Source organism: Lepeophtheirus salmonis, chromosome Z, assembly GCF_016086655.4.
Source record: "Lepeophtheirus salmonis chromosome Z, UVic_Lsal_1.4, whole genome shotgun sequence".
Taxonomy (NCBI): domain Eukaryota; kingdom Metazoa; phylum Arthropoda; class Copepoda; order Siphonostomatoida; family Caligidae; genus Lepeophtheirus; species Lepeophtheirus salmonis.
The window spans coordinates 4,106,930-4,132,090 of NC_092584.1; the positions used below are offsets into that span (position 1 = coordinate 4,106,930).

General features: G+C 33.5%; 1 protein-coding gene across 2 annotated transcripts; it reads right to left on the bottom strand.

Moving 5' to 3' along the window:
- Positions 1 to 19,384: 19,384 nt before the first annotated feature.
- Positions 19,385 to 24,697, bottom strand: LOC121130396 (uncharacterized). Of its 2 annotated transcripts, none has more exons than XM_040726153.2 (11): positions 24,483 to 24,697; positions 23,274 to 23,303; positions 22,944 to 23,204; positions 22,362 to 22,877; positions 22,113 to 22,300; positions 21,774 to 22,050; positions 21,356 to 21,487; positions 20,961 to 21,170; positions 20,717 to 20,779; positions 20,362 to 20,656; positions 19,385 to 20,292 (listed from the first exon to the last, which is right to left on the bottom strand). In XM_040726153.2, exons 4-11 carry the CDS (start codon positions 22,604 to 22,606, stop codon positions 19,801 to 19,803), a joined length of 1,902 nt encoding a protein of 633 aa, XP_040582087.2. In that variant the 5' UTR covers positions 22,607 to 22,877; positions 22,944 to 23,204; positions 23,274 to 23,303; positions 24,483 to 24,697; the 3' UTR covers positions 19,385 to 19,800. The 2 variants fall into 2 exon arrangements, with proteins under 2 accessions (XP_040582087.2, XP_071749846.1); XM_071893745.1 differs by having other exon boundaries at positions 19,440 to 20,292; positions 20,961 to 21,032; positions 24,483 to 24,696.
- Between the last annotated feature and the right edge of the window lie 464 nt (positions 24,698 to 25,161).

Consider the following 25,161-nt stretch of genomic DNA (forward strand, 5'->3'; position numbering starts at 1 on the left):
GCTGTTTGCAGCTGATCTGATACAACGTCATGACACCAAAGTTACACTTCTACTAAACTGTCTTCATATGGTTAGGATTAACGCGTTCATTGTTGAAAATAGGACTTGAAAATACATGTAAGATACCCTTTCTAGTTGTCATAAAACATTTTATGATCCTTCAGATTTCGGTTACGCACACTGTATATATAAATATATGTATACAAAAACCCCACCCAAAAAATAACTTATTCAGTGAATGTAAATAAGTTTATTAATTACTTTGTATTCAGTGTCCTCATCTGTTTGATGAGATGAGACATTAGGCATTCTCTTCACGGCTCTACGTACAAAGATACAATGTGTATAATCATGATCATCATAAACTTCTTATCACGGACAATAAAACATGAAATAATGATGACGTGGAAGAGACAGAGGAATTGCTACATAAATAAATATAGAAGCATTTATGGGTCATTATTATGACGACATTTCTATTTATGGATGTCCACATGTTTTGATTCAGAGAGAATATAATACATAATAAAAGAGAAAGAACAAAAAACAAACAGGGGACAAACGTATTTTTATGGATCTCTTCCCATTTGATAAAAATATATAAATATTTATGAGAGATTTACGTGTATATTTACTCATATCATTTCGTAAATGAACTTAGATATTACAAATTAGTATGATATGGGTATTGTACAGAAAATTCGTGGCATGTTATACAGCTAGAGTTGTATAAAATATGACCAGCAGGTCACTAAGAATAAAAAACATGCTAGAAAACTTACTCTCATGACGACTTTCAATACCCTTAGAGTCCAAATAGGATTTTAAACACCAATCACATTCAGTATATAGCAATAACTAGAATTGGGATAGTCCTTATTTAGGACCGAAGACTGCAGTTCAGTCCGGATAAGTCTCGGTCGAGTTAAATTCAGTCCTACATATCAGTCCTTAATCTTATAAAGTCCAGTCCTTTATGACGTCAATGAACTTTATTTGTCCTCTTTTCAATCAGGATTTTAGTACCGGTCCGAAGGACTGATCGGACTGATCCTAATACTAGAACGGACTAAACTGAATAAATAAGGACCGGCACAACAATCAATTTTAACCGGAAATAACCGGAACGCCGGGATGTTTAAAAAAGGGAAAATTAACTTGGTCAGCCTGTCAATTTGAATAATGCTTTAGAAAAGAGGAGAGACGCTATCATGATATTTTATTAGATTAGCGTCGAGCAGCTACAAGACCAAAGAGTTAAACAAATACTTTTTACTTTTAATTAATCCGTGAAACTCCATCTGAACAAACGATGAATACGATTAATAAGCAGAATAATTTAAAGCGAATATAATTACTAATTAAAAAAAACACATGAATTTTATGAAATCGAGAAAAAGCAATTCATAACCAATTTGTGATATGTTTAAATACAATATTTTCCTATATTTTGTATTCAATATGTCCTCCTTCACAAAGGAATGGCAGCATCAAAACATAGGTAAAAACATTGGCAGCCCTAGAGGGTGAAGACCCTGTTCATGCCGTACCTGGCTGTCATTATGTCCACTCAAAGCAAATCCAAATTTGAATAAAAGTTGCAGTAGACATTCGTCTGCACGACTCCATACACTAAAAAGTTCAGGGGTTCGAGGTCAGGCCTGGAGAAGGGTCACATGGTTCTTGATGTTGTAAGCAGTCTAATAGAGATGCCAACGGTCTCTACAGCCGTTTAACCCTGACACCAGCAGAGAGGAGATCACACCAGCGTTGCCTTTTGGGGTGTGTCTCCGTCATTTTTTAGACTTGGAAACATTTGATTATGGAAACATATTGATTAAATGCTACTGCAAGCTATGGGCCTCTACTCTATATATTTAATCTCGAGTTATTTAATCATTAATTTGAACATAATGAGGTTGAAGCCCTCAACAGTCCTATATTGTAAGTAAAGGATTCAAACAACGTATCATTTCCATAAAATAATACTTTGATCAGAACTGTCAAAAATGTAACAAGGTCCGTCGAGTGGAGATTTATGCAACCCGTAAATCCTCCCCGGTGACATCACTAATCATCCTTTTGATGATTGTAGATTATGAAGTGGTCCAGGGAGGAACTAAACAAGGGTTTTGACTCTCTTTGTTTTGTTTTTCGTGAATAGAAATAATGTTTCTATAGAATTTTTTGAATTGTCAGCAAAGATTTTTATCGAATTTTTTTATGATAATAACTTTTATTTTACGTGAGTCTAAGATCCTACTTTTCCAAATGAAATGATGATTACATATCCAAAGAAGAAAGTGTAGAAAGAGGGGGAAGTACAAAGATAAAGATGGAGTCATAAAGAAAGATATAAATATTTTTATGAATTACTATTGAGTGATTTAATATAGATTTTTCATAAATCCTTTTTTCATTTTTGTCAAAGAAATCATTTTGTAGAGTCCACCATTGTGATTTTAAATTTATTTCTTCTTGAAAATGGGGGAATCCATTATTTGTATAAGCCTTTTACTAAGGAACATGTCTAATCCAATTTGAAACTGACGTTTGTGTCAATGATGCGATTATTATCAGGTCAACAAAACCTCGAGTTTTTTTTTTTTAAATGTTTTTGTTTTTATGCCCATGCACTAAAATGATGTGCCCTTGATCATTTTTATCTCAAAAAACAGAAAAATGGTATCTAATTTATACTCAAACTGTCTGCTTTTGTGGCCTACACAGTGCACATTTTAATGTAGAGTCAAAAAAGGACATTTTTAAGACTCCGTTAGTGAACTGGGATATTATGTACCCCTAGGTTCTTATTCCTTTTTAATATACATTGTATCTCCAAACTTTGTCGTCGTATATTTTTAAAAGAAATTCTTACAATGTTCACTATACAAAAACTTGACAGAATACTTACAATGAGACGACAATAATTGTTTAACCCCACTTTTAAGTGCCGGAACTTTTGAAAGGAGGTGAATATGGAATTTTTTAATTTGAATGAGGGCTCCCTATCCTGGTGTCGGATGAACCGCTAACTTATAATCCCAGGTCTTACACAAAAGATGGTTTTATTTGTTAAAGATTAACTTACTTTTGCAAGCCAACTACATAATGAGACCGTGAAGATGTGCTCCAAAATGTTACTACAACTTAATAGATCTAAGAAGATAATAAAAACCGTTCAAACTTACTTCCAGGGTCCTCCAATTCCCTTTTCTATTGGTTTGAAAAAGTCAGTACCGCAAAAGATTGTTGTTAAGTTAGGAGGAGCCTCCGAATTTTTGGATGCCTTATATATGAAAAGGTTATAAAGGCTGATTGGGTAACGATGACATGCCCTTCCTATAAAAGCTTCTACAAAATTGAAGTAATTATATTGTAAGTCATTCTTGTCTATACTATGCCCGTTAAAATAAGTCCATGGTTTGTCTACGGATAGACTTGAACAACCTTCTGCATAGTTCTTGCTCCCGTTTATGGTTCGAGTTTTTACATAGTTCATGTGTATTATGTATAACTAATCAAGTAATCTCAATTATATAAGTTTTTTTTTAATTTATGAAAAGATGTTCAGTATTGTCTTTTTAAGAATTGTGTTCATTATGACATTTTAGACGTGTTGAAATTAATTAGTGTTGTTTGGAAAGGGGCGGGGGGAAGTGTTAGTCCTTTATTGTTCAATAATTAATTCAAAAATAGTAACCCCATGCCCCAGAACAACCCTTTTCGGACAAAAAAAAAAGATATATCGTATATATTGATAGTTAAAATCAATCAAAGTACACCATCTCGATCTATGGATAAGATTTTTTTTTACTACTATAATTAAACATGATAACACTTTGATTAACACTATTATCTTGAGAATTAAGGCAGTACAAAGCATTGCCTTGAAATTTGAATTCATCATTAAGCTTTAAATAACTTGAAATCAAGTGATTTTATTCTTTAAAAATATATTTTTGCAATATCGAGGGGAAATATTTATTAGGAGTATAATTTGTTATATCAAAACTATCTTTTTACGATTTGTTCAGCAAATTTTCATTAATCAAAATTTTCTTGTATTTAAAGTACAGTCAAAATTTCCTTCATTTGGGAAACAAACTACATATATTTTGGAATATAATGTTTATTTGATTCTATGTTCCATGGTCACCAAAGTAACCTCAAAAGCTCACGTTTCTTTGACTACCAGATTTAAAAAACATTAAGACATCATTTTAGAAATATGGGAGCTATATATATTTTTTGAGGAGATATATTGCATAAAGTTTGTGACTTAATTCGAAATTTTCTATTCTGAATTGATACTTGACTTTGACTTGACTGTGCTTTAAATTGATCTCTTCTTTTTCGAGAGAGAAAGAAATTAAGAGCTTTAACCTACCTGTTTAAGTTTGAATGTGCACAGCGAGATCACGACATTGAAGGGCTTGAGATCAAACCAAGACATTCAAAATTAGCCTTGAGAAGCACATCACTAATTTAAGTCAGTCTGTGGCCTACAACTTTAAGCCACACACCTGCAAATGTGTATAAAAAGTGGGGATTTTAAATGCTGGACATGCTTATATTTTGACGAAGATTAAATGTATATTTATGAAAGTTTGCTCATCAGAATCAACTAACAAAACTGTTTACGAAAAAATAGAAAATCATGCAGATGCTTTCCAAATACGAAGGCTGTGCAGCGGTTATATTAAGCCTCCGGGCCCATTGTTCACCAAGGAGGTAAATAACCCCGTATGTAATTATACAAGAGAGTTTTAATTGATGCTAACAGATCTAGTTTTGTTGTCCAAATCGGGAAATTGGAATTTGATTTATTACAACCAACATTTTTAAGAGTTTTATGCATTGGTCCAAGGAAAGTTGACCTTCTGGCTACTCAAATTAGAGGCCCTTACACTATTATGTGTGTCCTGGAGAAAGAGTCTAATAATCGTGCACATAACACTGAATACTTCTGATGGGCTTCCATTCTCGAGGGCATGGCCAACATCGACGAGATGTTCCTCATCAAGGTCTTGTCCATATTCAGGACCAGTTTGGAGGTATTTAGTATAAGTGAATGATTTGACTATGATCCCTGTCAGGTAAAATCAAAAGGATTTATATTATCCTTAAATTTTCCGGATTTAAAATCCTCACTCTTTCTGACGTAATCGGTTATTTTTGCATTTATATAGCTGAACACATAGAGTTGTAAAAAACATGCCCTTTCTACACCGTATTTTTTTTTTTTTTTCTAAAGCTCTTATAATTAATTTTCAATTATTTCAGCAAGAAAATCTAAATATAAAGTATGTAGACTCGTGAAATACAAAAAGTAAAATTAAGGATTTGCTGGAGAGTTCTACTGGTTGCGTAATAGAAAACTAGAAACTTTACTTTCAGATTTTTTTTTTTTTTTTTTTTTTTTTTTTTGTGGTTTTTTTTTTTTTTTTTGTAACTAATACATTTTACTACAATTAATAATTAAATCAAATAGCTTGAGGAATAGCATTAAACAAGTTTATTTTAAACAATAGGTAAGCTACAATAAAATAAGGAATGCATTTAACTCGGTTATTCCAATTTTAATGTGAGTGGTTGAGCCTTATCTTCAAGTTACCTAGTCGTACAACGTTTCATTCTAAACAACATATTTTCGATGTCAGACACCCGAAAAAACACACACATCGAATTCACTTGTGAGGCGACACAGCTCAACGTACATCAAGAATATGCTCATATATCAAAAGAGCAGAGTCTTCAACGTCTAATACCACTGGAAGCAGGAGGGACGATATAAAAGAAAAGCCTAGAAGTATCAGAGTGATATAAACGCACTCCCATATTTATTGTAGGCTTAAATGGTCCGGTAAAGCATCTCCTGGGACACCAATTAACGTTCTTGCCAAAAAGCGGCTAGTAAGCTGTCCACCACTCTTTAGGCCCATAAACATTGACCAGAAGATGAGGACATAGCGTCTTTAAAAAAGACATATCCTTACAGACAAAATGAAGTACACCCCACTGGTCACAAAAGAAAAATCCTGAATGAATGATTTGAAGCCTCATGGTAACCGAATCATCTTTAATTCGGATGAGAAACAATGGACTGTTGACAGAGCACATAACATTCAGAACCACAAATTGTTGCCGGGTCATTGGGAGCAACTTCAATGTCATACCTCCCCACTCCCCCCATCTTCTTTGAGGCCAAAGGAGAGGGTGGGTGCAGAGAGGTAATGTAAGCTCCTGTCTAACCCAGGAATACTTTGAACGAAAACTGAGACCAATTATTGCATTGAGTTTCTGTATTAACATGACTCAGCCCTCTCAAAAATCTCGCAAGACCCACAACTTGTCAAAAGATGAGAAGGTGCATTTTGGGACCACCAGACATGGTCCTTTAACACCCCCGACATTAATCCAATGGATTACTTCTTTTAGAGGGAGTTAGAGATGAAGGTCTCTATTGTCATTTCAAACAACAGTATTGACTCCTTGAAGGTATCATCATCAAGTACTGGAAGAAAGTCTCTTCCCTTGACGTGTTCAAGGCCTGCAATGCATGATAATGATTAGTAAAAATCGCAGAGATGTTCAATTAATTTTTCTTTTGTATTATTAGAACTAATAAATGAAATTACAAACCTTTCCTTGCCTCATTTACTGATCAAGAATGAGTTGAAAGGAAGTCCGGATTTACCTTCAATGACCCTGTATATATGTTGTAGAAATGGTAAATCCTTCGTTTTGCATTTATATATATATAGATATATAGGACTCCATTAAGTGAATGGATTACTTTTTTGCAAGTGGATTATATATTATAGGGGGTGAAGGATGGTATCATCAGGGAAAGACGAAGAAGATTAGCTCAACAAAACTAAAAGCTTTTTACTTACCAGAAACGACTGGATTTGACCACAAACCAACCAAGCGATAATTGGATTGTGTGTTACTCTGAAGAAGGAAGAACATAAAAAAAAAAAAAAGAAATAACCAGAGAGAGAAAGAAAAAGTGAAAGGCGAGAGGGGTTAGGACTATTATAGGATTAAAAGCTTCTATTTTTTCCTTCTATATATATATAGTGTATATATAGAATAAAGGTAATCAAATTTTCTTTAGTTTTGCTAAAAAAAAAAGGAGAGAAAAAATTCTTCTTCGTTTTTTTTTTTGTTTTAGCGTTCTTTAAAATGGATTTTTAATCTCCTTTCCACGTCTTTCCCTCCATTCTTTTTTTTTTTTATTTTAATTCTTATTGTTCCTGTTTCTTTCTTGATGTGTGTATCTTAACTTAAAGTGGGTGGATGAGCAGGGACAACCCTATGATGATGATGAAAAGTGTGGAGACGTAGTAAAAAATAAAAATAATAATGTTGTATTAATTATAAATTCACTTACATACACAAAATTTTCAAAATAATGAATCATTATATCCTCTGTCTGCGTAATGCACGTAGTATGTACAAAAATAATACCTTTTGGGGAGTAAGAGGGGTTTAGATTACCCCTTTTTAATTAGGGTAATGTTTGAAGTGGGTTTTTTTCCGAGTTTGAGCCACTCTTCTTTTTGGAAAGGCCAATAAAAACATAGTGGAGTTCTTGAAGACTATTTCTTATCATACAGAAAATTACAATGAGGCTCCCTGTACACAGTAAATGAACATTTTAAATTATAAACTTGATGAAAAAAGTTATTAATTAGGCAATGAATTTCAACAAAATTAATACTTTAAATAGATGTGTGCCTGAGCTTTCTTAATTATTTATGTAGCCACCATCTAGTTCGTGTGCTAGCTGACAGTGGCTTTGAGGGTTTTGCCGTTTAAATCAAAGACACTACAGGCCTTCTCCTCGACCTTCAACCAAAAGATGATGTCAAAGGGGTTGGCATCAGGCTCTAGGGGGGGGGGCAAAATTGTGAAAAAAGTGTTCAAAAAAAGAACTCAAAAAAGTCTTCGGACTTTTTGACGCCCTAAATGGTGGCCAAGAGACGCCCAACTGCTTGGAGTTGACGAAATAAAGTTTGTAGATCACGTTCAACTATCATGTACGTGCCAAAAGTGTCAAAAAAGAGTTTAACATAAAAGAACTCTAAAGAATCAATCAAAAGAGTCTTGCAACAAAGGAGATGGATTTCTTTCATTGCTGATATCACAAGTGGCATCTTTACTATGACAAGACTCAGCTTGGAGTGTGCAAATGGAAGTTTAGGTAATTGTACATAAGCTAGAAAGCTCAGGGTTATTTTATTCTGTAACTAATTGTGTATGCTTTAATGTATCGAAATATGAGTAAATTTGTATCACTCAACACTAATTAATTATTGAATTAATTAGTATGTGTTCAGATTTCAATGGTCCACCCGCTATAATACCCCAGTTCACTAACGGAGAGCCAACAATTATAACCTTCGATGATGTAATAACCAATTCAGTTTCCTGTTGCATGGAGAAACGTTGATCCTTGCAATCATATGATAGTCAACATATTTTAAGAAGCTCACACTTAATAGATAGGTACTTGACGTATACCCAACTACAAGAATAATAAAAATACCCCCCTCACACCACTCCCTTAGCCCCTTGTTATTATTGTTCATTGAGGGATAGATCGATCATATCCAATAAATTAAATGAATAAAATGGACATTGTTATAGTCCATCAAATAAAATATATGAAAAAAATAAATTTTTATATTTGTTAAATAAATGGAAAGAATTGAAGAAAATAAAAAGAATAAAATATCGGAAAAAACGAGAGAGTGATGTCAAAAAAAAAACGAAGGGTATGAAAGGAAAATAGAGTAAGTGAAAGTTTTTTGATACATAAATATGATGAGATGATATTATATTACAAGATGTTGTTTAACAAAAATATATTTCTTTTTTCTTGAAAATACCTTCTACTACAAAGGTATTGTACTGACCCAACTGGATATAGTGATAGTGATATCCAATCCCCAGCAAAACTTTATTAAATATCAAAAAAGGGTCGAGTAACATACACCGGGTGTAAATTTAAGTATGAAAACGTAACTGTAACGGCACTGGGTGCGGAAGTAACACTTTTTATAAGTTATATTATTTGGAAACCTGCAAATAAAACAAATAGAGGAATGCGTAAGGTAGAACTTTTATTCATTAAGTCCCCCTTTTCCTTGAATGGCCGCCTCCACATGAGGTCTGAAGTTCCTGCAGTTATTAATGATGAACTGATCAGAAGGGTCGTTCCATTCCTTGGTGATGGCGGACTCCAGAGACTCCACACGGGAGTGAGAGACCGTAATGGTCTTGGATTCCAAAACTCCCTTGCAGCATAGTCCAATAAATTAAGATTGGGGGACAATTTTGGGGTAGAATATGGCCATATTCCAGTCTCAAAACTCCAGGACTAATGTTTATTAATTTCATTAATCAATTTTAGTTTAATAATGATTACTATAAGATCCAAAAAAAGTTGATTTTCTGTAGGAAAAGTGATGGAATTATGCCCCAAAATGGCAATGCATACACCAACAAAGTCTCACTATGTAATGAGTTCAAATAGCGACAAACTAAATCATTAAATTAGTATGATAAGATAAACTAAAATATACAAACACGGCAAAGGCTGAAATAGAAGAAATGATAATCACTTCTCCGTTCTTAACTATCATTAGACATGAAGGATTATTCATACTAGAAAAGATTGACAAACAATCATAAAATGAGGAAAGAGCCTAAGAGCCTAATTCCATCATTATTACAACAGAAAAAAAACATTTAATAGCTTAGGGCAGAAGTACCGGCCACCATTTCATCCAATGCATCCTTAATGTCTTCTTAGATATCTCCACAGGGGGGCTTATCTCATTTTGTAAATAGACTGTTGTCGTGACATGCCAACAATGCAGTTTTTGGGGCCACTTGTGTGTGGGGCAAATCAGAAACATTTGTTTAGAGGGTGGTTTGAAAAAAATTGTGAGTTGATGTGTGCGAATTGGTGAAAATGTACAAAATCGAGTGTCACTCTGTTGGTGCAGTGTAAGTGCAATAAATCGGAGTTTTGCCGTCGATTAATTACTTGTAGATGAAGCTTGAATATACCATTATATCCCTCAAATAAAGAAAAAAAGTCTAACCCCATGGACTGTAAGGATTTTTGTCAAATGAACCTTCTTGAAAACATATTTTAGAGAAAAAAACGCTGAGTATTATTAGGACGGATTACGGAGATAAGAGATCACTAGGAGAAGTGTATTAAGGAGAAAAATAAATTCAGATAAAATGTCTTGTATAAGGTCGGACACTTTTTAGACTACCCTCGTAAATTCAGATTGCAATTGGAAAAAGACGCTCCCGCTCTCTAGGTCATATTTTATACACATCTAATTATATTTTATATTTAATCCTCCCCCTGTCTACATAATCACATTACTCACATTTAGAAACAAATATAAAAATACCAAAGAAAGAACCAAATTATATCAAACAATACAATATAAATTGAGAATAAAACCCCCCCAAAAAAAGATAGAAAGTTGAGTTATCTTGGTCAAGAGAAAGCCGAATAATTTATCTTTTGTATAAATTAAGAAGACAAAAGAGCATAGATATTGCCTAATTATGTATAAAGTGCTTTTCTGTGGTATGTTATATTTGTAAAAGGTGTTTAGAACGTGGGATTTTGTAGTATTTGAACAAAATTCCAATTTGTCAAACACATATATTATTGATCTTCTTGACCTGATGCAAATATGGAAAAAGGTCATAATGGAGTCCTTCACTTTTGCCAATGATGATAGAAAATTTACGAATTAGTATTGCACGTCAATTAAATAATAAAAAACACCACAACAACTCGAATGAAAGAAGCTATTACGCTTATTTGTCAATCCATGAGCGTTTCCAAATCATGTCAATTGATAACCAATAAGTACCAATTAGCACTTGGTCCATTGGAGTAATTGTCACGTTGGTTTATTATTTAATTTACCTAAAGTAAGTACTGCAACGATAAAGATTCGCACTTCATTCATTGTTGTGTTTATATAATGATCAATTAAGGATATAATTAATTAATTTTAATATGAATTAAAATAAACAATCGTATATATGGTAAGTTATGCATCGTCAGACGTTCCAAATTGTTGAACATCTAAAGATTACACCACAACCATTCTGTAATAATTCCAATTTAGGATATAAAAAGTGATTGCTAAGTAATTTTCACACAATTCTAAATAACCTGGTGAAATTTCAAATTCATTAGTTTAGTACTTTGAGTAACAAAAGTTCTTTCAAGTCTGTAAATATGCAAAAAAAAGGAAGAGTAATCTTGTCATATTTCAGTTGAATATGAGTTTTAACAAAAAATTTATTTGATTTGCTACATTTTTGACATATTTTTTGCAAGCTAATCGCTGTCTAATAATATGAAACTAATAATTGACAAATTAATATTATTGGACAGTGTCTGAAATTATGAAATGAGACAAATTGAAGGTTAATATTTTCGGAAAGTAGAGTATAAAATAAGAATAAAAATTAAATAGCTAGATACTGATGACAAAATTGTTCTATTGATGAGGGAGAAGAACAAGAGGAAAAATTATCAACATTTCGTGTTCAAGCATAAATAACTGTTTTGGAACTTGTTACAGGTACTCATACAAATAACATATAGTTTCTTGTCACTTCTTTCAAGTGTGAGTTAAGTAAGAAAATTAACCAGTATGTCTAATTATGTACATCAACTCCCATTAAGAATAACTTGCTGTTTCGGGTGTAATTTTATGGGTCACTCCCAAGGACAAAAATTCCAATTTTAAGCAACATACATGTATGGTGCCCGTCAATACAAAAGTAAATTTGAATGATTTTATATATTTATATTGAGTCTCCATTATGTATTTTTTTTAGTGTTTCTTTAATTGATCAACATCCAGTTGGACGGATTTAGAATTACTCCATCTGACATAAGAGTTATCTTTGAAGTCCATTATGTATAAATTGAGGGATTTTATTTGAAATAGGTCATATTCGGGACAATTAAAAGTCTCTTAAATGATAAAAAGGTTTTAAACTATTGTTCATTTCTTGGTTTCAGAGTGTTTTTATGTTGACACAACACATATATAATATATATTAATTGGACTTTTCTCATTTTCTTCATTTTTTGTCAAGATTTTTTTTGGTTTAACTTTCCACTATAAACCGTCTCACTTGACAAGTGATACAGTTATTTCATATTTTATTATTTTGATGAATATACAAAGTAGTACGCTATAATATAGTTATGTTCCGCTTCCTTAAGGACAAAAATGCAATTTCTTATCGTTTCTTTGTCGTCTGTATACCGCTTGGAAACTTGACACTTACACGCTTGTATTATATTGATTTGTGAGTTTCCTTGTGAGGAAATTCGGTCTGTCTGTAATTGTATAGATAGCTATATACCTCAATCACCTTTTTCAATGGTTTAAATCGGACAATCTACAATGTACAGAAGAGCCTATATACTAACGAAACCATAGTGAGGAAGAAGGACTCCAGAAACAAAGCCAATGTTACCTCCAACAGCATTGTAACACCCCTTATCTCCTTTTGGGAAGGTTATTGGCATCATTGCTGTTTTAAAAATCAACTTGCTCCTATGGATCCAGGCAAATTTTCTCGATGGCAAAATCAAGCCCCCTCTCACAATGCAAAATATACTAAGACATTCTTAGCGAACAATATCGCTTTCTCGGACAAGAGTATGTAGCTGCCATACATTCCGGATGTCAATCCCTTCGGCTTTTCTGTATAGCCGCACATGGAGAAGAGGATTAGAGATATCCTTCAACCGAAAGTTGAATCTATGAAGACCTCCATCGACAAGGAGGGGTCTCCCATGGGTCCAAACTTCATTTCCAATCATTGCAACTCTTTCTGAAAGAGATTTGTCGTCCCCATTGTGAGGCCAATGGGGCCCGAATAGAATAAATGAATTTGTCATTGGCTCTGTATCAGAAAAAGATGAATAAAGACTTTAGTTATATGTAAAATTTTAGACTGGCCGGCTATTATTATTTTTCTTTAAATGCAAGAGGGTTTCAAGTTTCCATCCTTTCTATGGAATATCTTATTGTTTCTATAAAGGCACTATCGATGTTATATATAGAAATACAAATGTGTAGCCACACTCTCCGTAAAACATTACTAAGAAGTATTACAACAGAGGAGATGGGGTTCTTTCATTGTTGGTGTGCCAAAAATGGGTTCTTCACAAGGATTTTTCCACCCACATTTTTTATAGCTCTCTGGGTAGTCTCTGGTGTGAAACTCCGATCTCTTGCATGGGCTCTCATTGATTTGAGAGGATTGGCCAGGTCTGTTTTCTTTAATTCGTTTAACGTTTAAGAGGACACACCTTTATATGTATTGCATACAATGACAATGATAGTCTGTGAGTACTTGAGGGATAGATAGCAGTTGGTAGGATTGATTTACTTATTTGGATATCTCTACCTAATGATAGCGAGCCATTTTTCTATTTATTCTTCGAGAAAAGATTGCGTGATGCAATAAATATATGGTGGCTAACAAAACGTGCATTTAAGTCCCTGTCGAATTTGATGAATTTGATTACGTATATATATTTTTTTAACAGTTCAATAATTGAATTTATCACTTGACTCGTTTGACTAGAGAAGAATTAAACGGGTGGAATGGTTCCTTCGAGGAGGGAGAGTTGAATAAGAGGTATTATTATAGTAGGTTATATAATATACATATGTACAATCTTCGTATAATTGACAAATACCCTAAGGAATAAGTGAAGAAGCTTCATGTAGTAAGAACTACATTTCCTCCGTGTGTTATTTTGGAGAGAAAAAATTCTGTTGATTCATTCCTCTAAATAATATGTATGTTAGTAGTAGTAGTAGTAGTGTACTTTATCTACCGAACAAAACTTCAACTTTCGTAAGAATTTTTTTTTTTTTTTTTCCCTCTCTCTCTCTCTCTCTTCAATGTTCATTCCTATTAAGTGGAATGTTTATGAAATATCTCTGTCATTTTTTTTTTTCTTTTTATGTTATATATATTTTTTCCACCCGACTTTCTATTTTTTTTTTTTTTTTTTTAACTTGTTGAAAGTTATAAATTATCTTTACTCAGTTCCTTTCAGCTATGAAAATGCTTTGGAATGTTTTTAGTACTATGATTATTCATTCCTTTCCTCAATTTTACATCCTCTAGCTGTTGTTTGTTGTTTGATATTTTAATTCCTCTCTTTCCTTCTTTTTAAGAAATCTAATTATCAAAATGTTAATTCATCTTTAAAGAACTCTAAAAGATTATTTAGACCCGTGTCATGAGGGAAATAATGAATAATAAAATTAAAATGCTTTTGTTTTTTCTAAAATATCCAACTTGCAAAAAATAGACTTCACAGAGAAGTGCTTTCTCAACTTCTCTGATGATGTGACCCCTTGATAACATTTGCCAGGTTAGAGTGACCCCCAAACAAACAAAATTAGTTGAGTTGGTCCTCATTCACTGCAGTGACGGGGTTATTAGTCTAGGGGAAGGGGCGTACATACTTTTAACTATAATGGGCTGAATTGCCCCTTGAAATATTTTAATGGGCCACAGAAGCTAAAATATAAGTCCAAAAATGCTTCGAAAAAGGCAAATTTGACAACCCTATTCAGAGGCGTACGCCGGATTATTTATCTATCTATCTTTTTTTTTTTTTTTTTTTTTTGAAAATGAATACTTAAAAACCCCAATTTTTTGGGAAATATTTTTTTTTCTATGTTTGTACAAATTATGCGCGCGTAACAACGATAATTTTCCTACAAAATATTACTTGTAGTGGGAATGAGTAGTGGCCCACCATTAAACATTAAGCGGCCCACAATGAGACCAGCTGGTTACTCTCGGCAATGGTGTGAGGTTTCTTGGATTTGGCAATTCTGTGAGACAAAAAATATGAATTTTTAATAGGTAGCTTTCTATTTTTTCTTTTTTTTCTATTTACCACTTAAATCAAGCCTATTTTTTGTTATTTTTTTTAAACAAATGATGTTGCTATTTAATTCCTGTTTCAACTATAAAAGTAAATCTACACTTTATCATGGGCAATCAGAAATTTTACAAAATAAATTTTTGTTTATTTGACGATGATAATTAAGTGATCTCGATATTAAAACGAGAATACATCACGAGGACATTCGGTATCCTACAAAAACTTTTTAGAATCCCTTAGGAGACCTCAGTTGGGGTTGCGTCCGACATGTTAAAAACCGCTGCATTAGATATTGAATTTTTTTTTTAACTGGTTCTTAATTTACATTTAAAATATGGCAATACATATATTGACTGTTTTAATAAATAAATTCATAGTCGCAGTCAGTTTTAACCGATAAATCTAAGGAATTGTGATTAGATAATATTTTGAAGTAAATCATGTATATTTTTAGCTGATTCATGGTTTGTTTATTTTTTTAATTTTATTTAATTTTTAATTTGGTAAACTGAGAAATGAATTTTCTTTTCTAAGGCTGTTGTTAATATTATTTCATTTCATATGAGCTTCCGTTCCTAAATATATCAATTTATATTCCAAACATGATGCAACTTTCGAACTTTTGTGTGTACACATAAAAGATGAAGACTAACCTTGAGAAATTTATTGTGGCGCTTTAATTGTAAGTCCTTGTCAGACTCAGAGTAGAATTGGGGATCGACATTGGAGGCATTCTTGTCTATCTCCTTTTATATTTGTGTCTCCCTTTGCAACAGATTATCGTAGCGGATCTCCTTCAAAACATTCTTTAAACTTTCAAAGTTAGTATGTTAATTTTTTGTGTTTTTTTAACAATCCCATTCTACAAACAATTTTCATCACTATAAATAACTTTTTTCTAATAAGAAGGGGAAATGAAAGAATCCAGTTTATTTTAATCTTAAGCTGGGTTAAAAAAAATAATCATAATTTCAAAACTCAAGCTTTTTGTCTTTGCACAAACTTGCAAAAGACACAATTTTCTCCGTTTGAAAAGCAACACTTTTGAAATAATTATATTGTAAAAAATATCATCAAATTTGGAAAATTAAATTCATGAAAACAATCAAGGATACCTTATTTACTTTCTAAATCAAATAAGACCATATTTCGTCTTAATGACTAGCTCCAGCCTACCACAGAACATTGTACTTTGTAGTTATTTACAAAACTCGGCTCGAGGTTGGTTCATGTAATTATGATGGGCGTCTTCAGATAGTCTTTTGCTGTGTATCATACCCCTGAAAAATTCCCTTTGAAGTGCCCGAAAATACCAATTTCCAGGAGGAAGAGTCGGGTACTTGTGATACCAAGAGTCTTGCTTTTCAAGCTTGTTGAGAAAGATTTTGTGATACCAAGATTCCTTCTTTTTAAGCTTGTTGAGAAGGATTTTACACCGGGTCAGACACTTTGCTCGATCAAAAGTCTTCAAACTCTTATGGAAAATCCTCTACATAGTAGGCATTAAGGTTTAAGTCTTGCTTCAACAAGGGGGATATGGCGGTCTGGCTCATTTCAAAATCATGATCATATTGGCGGGCATCTTGTCTCTTCTTCCTACGATGGTGCTTTTAAATTCCTCAACCGATTCTTCTGGCCTAGATTTGGACCTCGTGGAAGCTTTTGGTGTGCCTCTCACGGTCACCCGGAACACAGTAGTTCGGTTAAAGCCCTGCCCATTAGATATCTCTGTTGGTGATTTTCCACGCACATATAGCTGCAGAAATTAAATTCACTAATTGCTCTACGTTTTTTGGCTATGACACTCTTATTTATCGTTAGACTTTGCCTATTTTTTGTTTAACGTTTCTTAAGACAATATTTTTCAATAAGTTCTCAGAGTTAATAATTGAAATATAACAAAAAAGGACAGAGACGCGGCATTTAGAAAAGTGTTGCATTGTAGACGGAGGGGTCTGAATTTGATAATATTATGACTATTATAACATTAATAATATGAATTATTAAAATTTTGGTTTTGATATAACATTTCGTGTCAAAAATAACTTTGTTCTTTAAAGAGAAGAGAACGAACAAGAGAGATGAACAGATTCAATTTTTTTTAATTTGACACTAGGTAAATTTATTCTTAATCGTAGAATTCTTCCTTTGAGTCTTTTCACGGGTTTAGTTTCGTTATCTTATTCTCTCTCTTCGACCAATTATGTGAATACAAACTCATTTAGAGCAGCCCAGTCCAAACTCCTTCTTGGATAAACATAGTCAAAATTGTAATATATTATAACTTTTGAAGCCACTTACTCGAGATCGCAAGCTTCCTGAAAACCATACAAAGTTTCTTTGTTTGAACACAGTTTATTGTTTAGTTGAGTTAATATATAACAATCTCAAGTTCATATGGCGTTTTAATTAGGTCGATGTTGATAATCTTAACATAAAAATATGATATAATTTACTATTAATCTATAGAATATGTATAGAACGAACTTTAAATGAGACCTATCTGGACCGTTTTTTTTTTAAAAGACTAATCCGGACAAAAAAAAATGTTTATTGTAATAGGATGATCAACCATCTTCTTTTGCCCGGACACGTGTTCATTTTACATTCTGTCTTGTGACTTTTTTAAGAATTTATTAAATGTTCAATTTTCTGCGAGAGGAAAAATAGAGAAACGACTTAAAGTGTTTATTTTTCTTATACTTCTAAGTATGATGATATTTTCTTTCCTACTTTTCTTTTTTTAATTAATAAAAAATATAAATATTTTTTATTATAAGCTCTCAATTTTTTCGGTTCTTGGTCCTGTGTTCTGATCGTTGACCGTTGAATTATAATTACCTCTTGCTAAACTAAAAACAATGTCGAACAATTATTCAATAATAATTCACTAATCGGGAAGAATTTGTTAACAACCAATGTTTGATCTCTTTTTCTTTTTCTTTTTTGGAGGACAAATATGTTGAGCTACGCTCCCGACTTATCTTCGCACTTTAAAAAAGCACATAACTGCAATCTGCCATTTCTACAAATGGTTTTAGCAACGACAGGTGGTATTACCCATCATAGCCTGGAGTAAATGCGTGTCAACTAAAAGCCTGATGGTAGCAGGCAGCGAATCCAATTTTGGATGAGAGGTGTACCGTCAATAGATCTCACAATATCCAGAACAACATTCTTTTATGAGATGCCCTTAACTGCTAAGTCCAGGGGGATGAGGTCAGGAATAGAAAATGGCCGCAGGGAAGCACGCCAGTAGTATCTAATATTTTATTTTTTGGTTATTCTTAGCTGTAAGGGGCTGTAAGGGACTTTTTGATGCTGTAGTCAGTCCAGATGAAGATTTTAAATGTCTCTGCAGCCTTTTTGTCATTAATATTGGCGAGGAGTAGACGTGCATGACTTCTTTTGTTGTTTCTCCAATATTTTTACACTTAACCACACAGAATCTAATCAAAACTTGGGATTTTTTAGTTCAACCATCATTTGATGGCGTAGTGAAACAACCTTGTCAGTCAGAATAAGGGGGCTTAGATTTTCAATAAATGCTACTTACTGCAAGTATTCACTCAAAACTATGCATATGCAGGTGTACCCGCAGGATTATATTTTTTTTTTTTTACAAAATTAAATTTTTGGAATAAAATTGCAAAAATCAAATTTCAAGTGTTGATTTTTTTCCAAAAAATTCAAAAATCCATAGCTGTTTGTAGAAAATTAAACTTTTTAGGGAATAAATTTCAAAAATTAATTTTGTGGAAAAAAAAAAATCCTTTGTTAGTGGGCTGCATCCCTCCATCCCACCCCCTGCGAACACCCCTGATGTTTCTGATGAAGACTATCTCGAAGAAATGAAAACTCAAGTTAAGAAATAACGACACAGTTTGTTTTTGTTTTTTGTAAGTGTGCTTAAAATAACAACATGTATTTAGATATAATTTTTGGTGTGTTTTTTTTTATTTTTTTGCAATATTTTTAGTCTCTCTTATTTTGCTAACAAGATTCTGGATTAAAAATTCTGCAGATATATATATATTTATAAATAAGTATTAATAATATTATGAAGTATTAAATTAATTAACACAAAGAAGAAAGTGTCTTCAAAGCTAGGCTTTGACAAAGGAACACGGAAAATATAAAATTATGAGAAAGTTTAGATACAAATGAATTAACAACAGTTTATGTGTGTTTGGAGATATATCGATTTCTTTTAGACAGTTAAACTCTGTACGTGTATAAGAATGTAGTGATTATAATGTTTTAATTTAGGGTAATTAAGCTACAAAGTAATTAACTAGCTTTTGAATTAATTAATTAATTATTAAAGAACCATTAAAACTAAGTAATATTTTTTTCCTTTTTTTTTATAAATCATGCTAAAAGTGTTGGTTTTTTTTTATTGTAGTGCTCTTTATGAATAGGATTTTTTCATTTTTCACGGGTATTTTTTTTTTTTTTACAATAACATCAAAATAAGCAGTCTTAAAAATTAATTTCAACCTTGTCAATTAGTTATTTTTATAAATAGTTAAGGTTTAACTTATCAATCTATTTATTTTATTTTTATAAAAAAATATGTGTTCAGAAAATGAATTATAGGGAATTAATCATTTTAGTGGGAACGGGACAAAGAAAAAAATCTGACAAAAAATATATGTATTTCCAAGCTGGACTAGGACAGGGTAAATGAACATCAACCAAAAAAGGTTTTTTTTTGTTTTTTTTTTGTATAATAATACAGGAACAACTAAAAAGAAAAGAGATTAATCATGAAAAATGTAACCTAAATAGGATTGACTCCGTCCTTAAATCCTTGTTGTCAAAGGATTAAAGTTGGAGAGAGCGGACTTGACAGACTCATAGACGGGCTTCCCTCCATGGATCTGCTCCGCGTCTCCATTGTCTGTGCAAATGTTTTGTAGCTTGTTCAAATAGGAGTCAAAGTTCTGATTGGAGTGTGGTGATACGTTGCTTTGGATATGCCCAGAGTGGTGAATTGGGTGGCACACTTCGTGGGCCAAGTGAGGGGCTAGAGAAGACGTAGTAGTATGCGGTGAACAAATTTGGTGAGACGTGGTAGTAGATGAAGTGAGGTCGTGATGAGGAAGATGAGACGTAGCAGTTTGATGCGTGATGGGCTCACGGGTTACGTGTCCCAAAATGGAGATGACGTTCCGGAAGTTTTCATAGTAGTTGTTCAGACTTTTGGATGTGGTGGTTTGATGGTTGCTGTGGTTGAGGATGTTGTTGTGATTGCTACTGCTAACCTGTCGTGGGATGTGAACGTCATTGTTCTCCTACAAAGTGTGAGAGTTGATTAGGCTTATCAATTATATAAATCAGTCAATAAGAGAGTGATTATTTACTTTTTCATCACTCATGAGTGTTCCTCCTCCTCCACCAACACCACCAGAGGACGACTCGGAAGTATCCATGGGCTCGGATGATATTTTGTGGGAGGCAGAGGGGGATCGGGATGAAGTGGAGGGAGGGGATTTGTCACCGTCCTCATAGGGATCGTAAATGGATGAAGAGAGTCGAGAGTTGGGTAGTGGAAATGTGGAGTTAGTGTTGAGGGTTGGATCGTATTTAAGGGTAGTTATAGAACCCTCTGGAACTCGCGCCGATTTCATTTTGCTGGCCAAGGGACATCCGGACGCGCTGTTGAAGAAATAGGGAGATATATATCTAAGCCAAATATTCATACAAGTCTCGTATTACCTTCTGTGTGATAGGAATTTTCCCGTCGAATGCCCGCTGCCGTCGCAACCTGGTACAGGACATCTGGAAACGTCAATTAGTCTGCTATTTTCTGTACTACTTTTTTAATAATGAATATGATTTTGTGGAGTAATTTTTAATTTTAGTATATGAATCACTCAATCAATTATTTTTAATAATCAATTAATAAGAAAAAAAAAATCAAGCAACAAAATCCAGTCAAAGAACATATAAAAGCCCTTACCTGAGTGGCTCTGCTTCCGTTCCGTCCTTTGGTCGTCCCTTTGGCTTGTTAGCACGTGGACATCCACTTAAGCTACGATGAGAAGAGTAATTTCCAGTAATATGTCCTGTGCCATCACACCCTGGTGTCGGACACTTCAACTCTTGACTATGAGGGAGGATCGTCGTGGTTGTGGTAGGGCGCGCGATTTTAGGACTGTAGGCATTATAACTAAATAGGTAAAGTTTGAGTGTCAAAAGTTTGAAGTTTCAATCACCAGAATGTGATCCATATATATATATATATATACTTATACAGACAAACATATTCAGTCTATTTGATTCAAAAATATACATATTTTTGAATCAAATTCCTGGAGTATCTTTGTTTGTAATCAGATTGCAAAGAGATCTTACCTTCGATGCGTGGAATAATTCCCTGTTATGTGCCCCATTCCGTCACAACCTTGAGTTGGGCATTGTATTAGCTCCTTGTTGTCCTTACGATTTGGTCTTGTTCCAAACATCATGTAGCTTGAGCTATCCGTTCTGCAAGGGCAATATGAAGAGACGAATTATATCAAAGCAAAAAAAGACAACTATTAAACAAGGAACAAAAAAGTTTATATCATTCAAAAACTTGCAGACTTGTTGAAGACTTTATAAATGTATATTCCTCTTAAAGTTTTCCTTTAAAAAGTATTAAAAACTTGCCAACTTGACTCATCAGAACTTTTCTTTTTTATTTGTTTGTTTGTTTATTTAGCTGCTATTATTATTTTGCTTTGTCCTTCAAATGCAATTTTCATACTTCTTCCATTTTTAAATGACTTACCTTCCACCTTCTGGCTTGAGAGACTCTGTAAGAGCTGAGGACGAAAGACCGTAGTTGCTTAAGCTATCTTGAGTTGAATATGAGGCATTGGATGCAACGGCTGCCGCCGCGTTGGATGATATACTAGAGAATGTGCTTGCTGCTGCCGCAGCTGCGGAATATCCTAAACAGCTGTTGTAATTATAGTTGGGATATGTTCCACCCACGCCAGAGGAGTAGCTGTTTGAAAGATTCATGTTGTATGTGCTGGGAGTGAGGGAAGCTAGGGTTGGGTAGCCTTCAAGTTAAAAAAAGTAAAAGTAGGTATGCTTTAATATAACCCAAAGAGTCCAAAAATACCTGGAGCTGCTCTGTAGCGACTCAGACTTCCATCAGTATCGAAATTGGCTCGTGGAGAAAATGCTAAGGAACTAGAGAAATCAACGGGCTCAGTTTGCTCGGACTTGGAGACTGGAGCCGTATTGGTAGAAGGAGTGGAAGAGGAGGAGGTTGACGTTGGAAGAGTTGAGGGGCTGCCGAGACCGTCTCTGTAGCACATTATACCTTACATATTAGTTACTGATTAACATTTATTTCATATATATTTACCCTGGACGCGTCAGATCTAATATTTGTGGACTGCCCGGAAGAGATCCAACGGGAGCTCGACTATTTGTACTAGGACTACCGCCAGCGTATGAATTGTTGTTTAAGAGATATTGATTTGGCTCAGACACACTAAGATCCAATGATGGACTTGGTGTAGGATTAAGAGCTTCCCCTGGAGTTTTAACGCTTAAATTGATAGCGGAGTGGGGTACAAAAGAGCGGGGTCCATTATAGGTACCGTACATTCCAGAGGCAGCCACCACGGCTGCAGATGAGGGATTCTATCGTATGGATTAAATTGTCCATTGGAGTAAGGACTGCTCCCCGCCGCCGTAAAGGATCCAATATATTGTGCTTGAGATTGACTGAAGGGATATGTATTGACTGAAGAGTCTGAGGAGTAGCTGGTATAATAGTCTGTCGCTCGCCGAGAGGAGTTGGAAGAAGCTCCCAGCTCCTCATAGACTTTCCCAGTGGAAGAATCGTATTTCACATTTTGTTTTAATTCCTTCATATCTAGAGGGGTGTAAGTCAGAGAGTTGGATCAGAGGTTCGGGAGACACCCCGGTAGGATACGCTTACCTGTTCGGTAATTATTATTATCTGGTGTGCTGGTGGCGGAGGAAGAATCCACAGAGGATGGAAGTAGAGCGCTATTTTTCGCTCCTTGTTTATCAGAGAGTTCAGGAGGTCCTTCAGAGTTTGGAGGAGGAAAAGATCCGTCCACGTTTTCATCGTAGATGATGCTACCTTCATTGTTGGCGTAGCCTCCACTTTCAGGAGGCTGCTGCTTGGAAGGAGAGGTCTTCCATCCCGAGTAATCGTTGTTTGAAGAGGGACTCACTGTCATATAATATAAAATCTATGTAGAATTAAATCCCTTTTGGAGAGAAAATAATATGAGTTCCTTACCCGAATTTTGCTCCGCTAAAAGAGCCATCTCTTCAAGGAGACACATGGAAAGAAAGAGAGAAAAAAGAGGGTTATTCTTGCTGTTTTTTATTATTTTATTTAAATTCATTGGATGGTCAAATTAAAAGGATGGTTCTTGGGTTGGAACATCGCAATTAAATGGGTATCCAAACAGAGAAAAATAAATTGACCAAGAAGAAGAAAGGACGTAGAAATAACTACACATAATTTAACAAATAATATTTTTCTTTCCCTGAATTAATATTTATCTTTTCCCGAATTAATATTTGTTGTCTTTATAGATTATGAAAAAAAAAAAAAAAAAAAAAAAAGAAGCAGACAATGAATTTATAAGTGGGAAAAGTTCAAGATGTTATGTGGCTTATGAAATAATTTAAAAATGTAATCATAATTATTTCACGACTGCGCGCTTTCGTTATTAGTTAACTTATCACAACAACCAACCCAAAGAAAATGGGAGATTATTTAAATGTGATTTTAACTTGATTTAAAATTACTACAAAAAATAAAGAACTTTTTTAATACATAAATCTCAAAGTTCATGCAAAGTTTTTAAAAAGTAATTTTTTTTTTTTTTTTTTTTTTTTAACTTTTACCAAAACTTTTTTATAATATTACAAAAATAGATTAAAATATATATATAGGTGGTTGAGACGTTTCTGGATTTGCGAAGACGGTCAAAATCTAATGACGCAGATGTTTCATCCATCACTGAACACTTTTTTTGTTCCACAAATAAAAAATAATACTCACATAACGGAATAATACTTTTTATTGACGAAAAAAATGTCTATTTGAACATATAATTAAATAAGAAAATTGGGAAATTAAATTATTTTTTGATTAATACATCAAATGAAAGTAAATTAGAGATATTTTTTCTTGTGAACAAGAGTTCAAAATATATATGTAACTGCGGATACATAAGGCGAAACAAAGAGGTACAGAGACAGAAAGAGTTTTTTGTATTTCCCAAAAGATGAAAACCTTGATTAACAGAAAATATATTTGATTTAAAAGTTTTTTTCTACTTGTAATCCTCTATTATTTTTTTTAAATACACGTATTTAGAAGGATCGGTTCCCCCTCCCCTCTCCTCTAGGGGTGTTGAACTATTCCTTGAGGCTATCTACTAATCCTTATCTACTTTGAGTAGATCGCATATTTATATAAAAGTAAGGAACTCACCTCTTTAACTTCACTTTAATAAACTTTGTATGCTTCTCCGACAAGACTATTTGACGAAGGGATGTCTTCTTTGTAGGTGGTACTCAACACTGAAATAGGCTTTTATTTTTTAAATGTTTTTTATCTCATTTCTGTTTTAACTGAGGGCTACTATAACAATACGTAGAGAGCCTTCTACAGCACTAAGTTTCTTGATGAAGGCTACGGAATAAAATGGTTTAGAAATCCTTTTTCCCCCTTCCTTCTCCATCCAACTTTCTAATAATAAAAAGAAAACAATAATAAAAAGAGAAAGCGCGTCGCTCTATGCGCAGCAGGCAACAAGGCAAGCTTCCCATTTGTTCACGGCGTTCACTTACACAGAGCGCCGTCAGTTTCGAAAGAAATAGAGTTTTTAAAGGGGAAAACATATTTTATTAAATAAAAAATCCGGGGAAATTTATTTCCCTTTCCTCCTCCGACATGCGTTAAAGTTCCATCACTAAATTCTAACGCAAATTCAGTGAAATCTCACTCCAAAGTTTGACTAACTCCCGTATTTTATTTATTTATAAGAAAAATTATTTTATTTCAAAATTTAAAAAGGCGGGAAAGTTTTTGTTTTTTACTTGGAAACAAAAAAAAAAAAAAGTTTTTACTACTTTTTTTTTTCGTTATTATTATTATTATTATAAAACTT

Coding starts and splice junctions, on each gene's coding strand:
- LOC121130396 (XM_040726153.2), bottom strand. CDS start 22,606: ATGTACGGTACCTATAATGGACCCCGCTCTTTTGTACCCCACTCCGCT. Junction 22,301..22,361: donor TTAGATCTGACGCGTCCAGG/GTAAATATATAT, acceptor AATGTGCTACAG/AGACGGTCTCGGCAGCCCCT. Junction 21,171..21,355: donor AATTATTCCACGCATCGAAG/GTAAGATCTCTT, acceptor TTACCTATTTAG/TTATAATGCCTACAGTCCTA.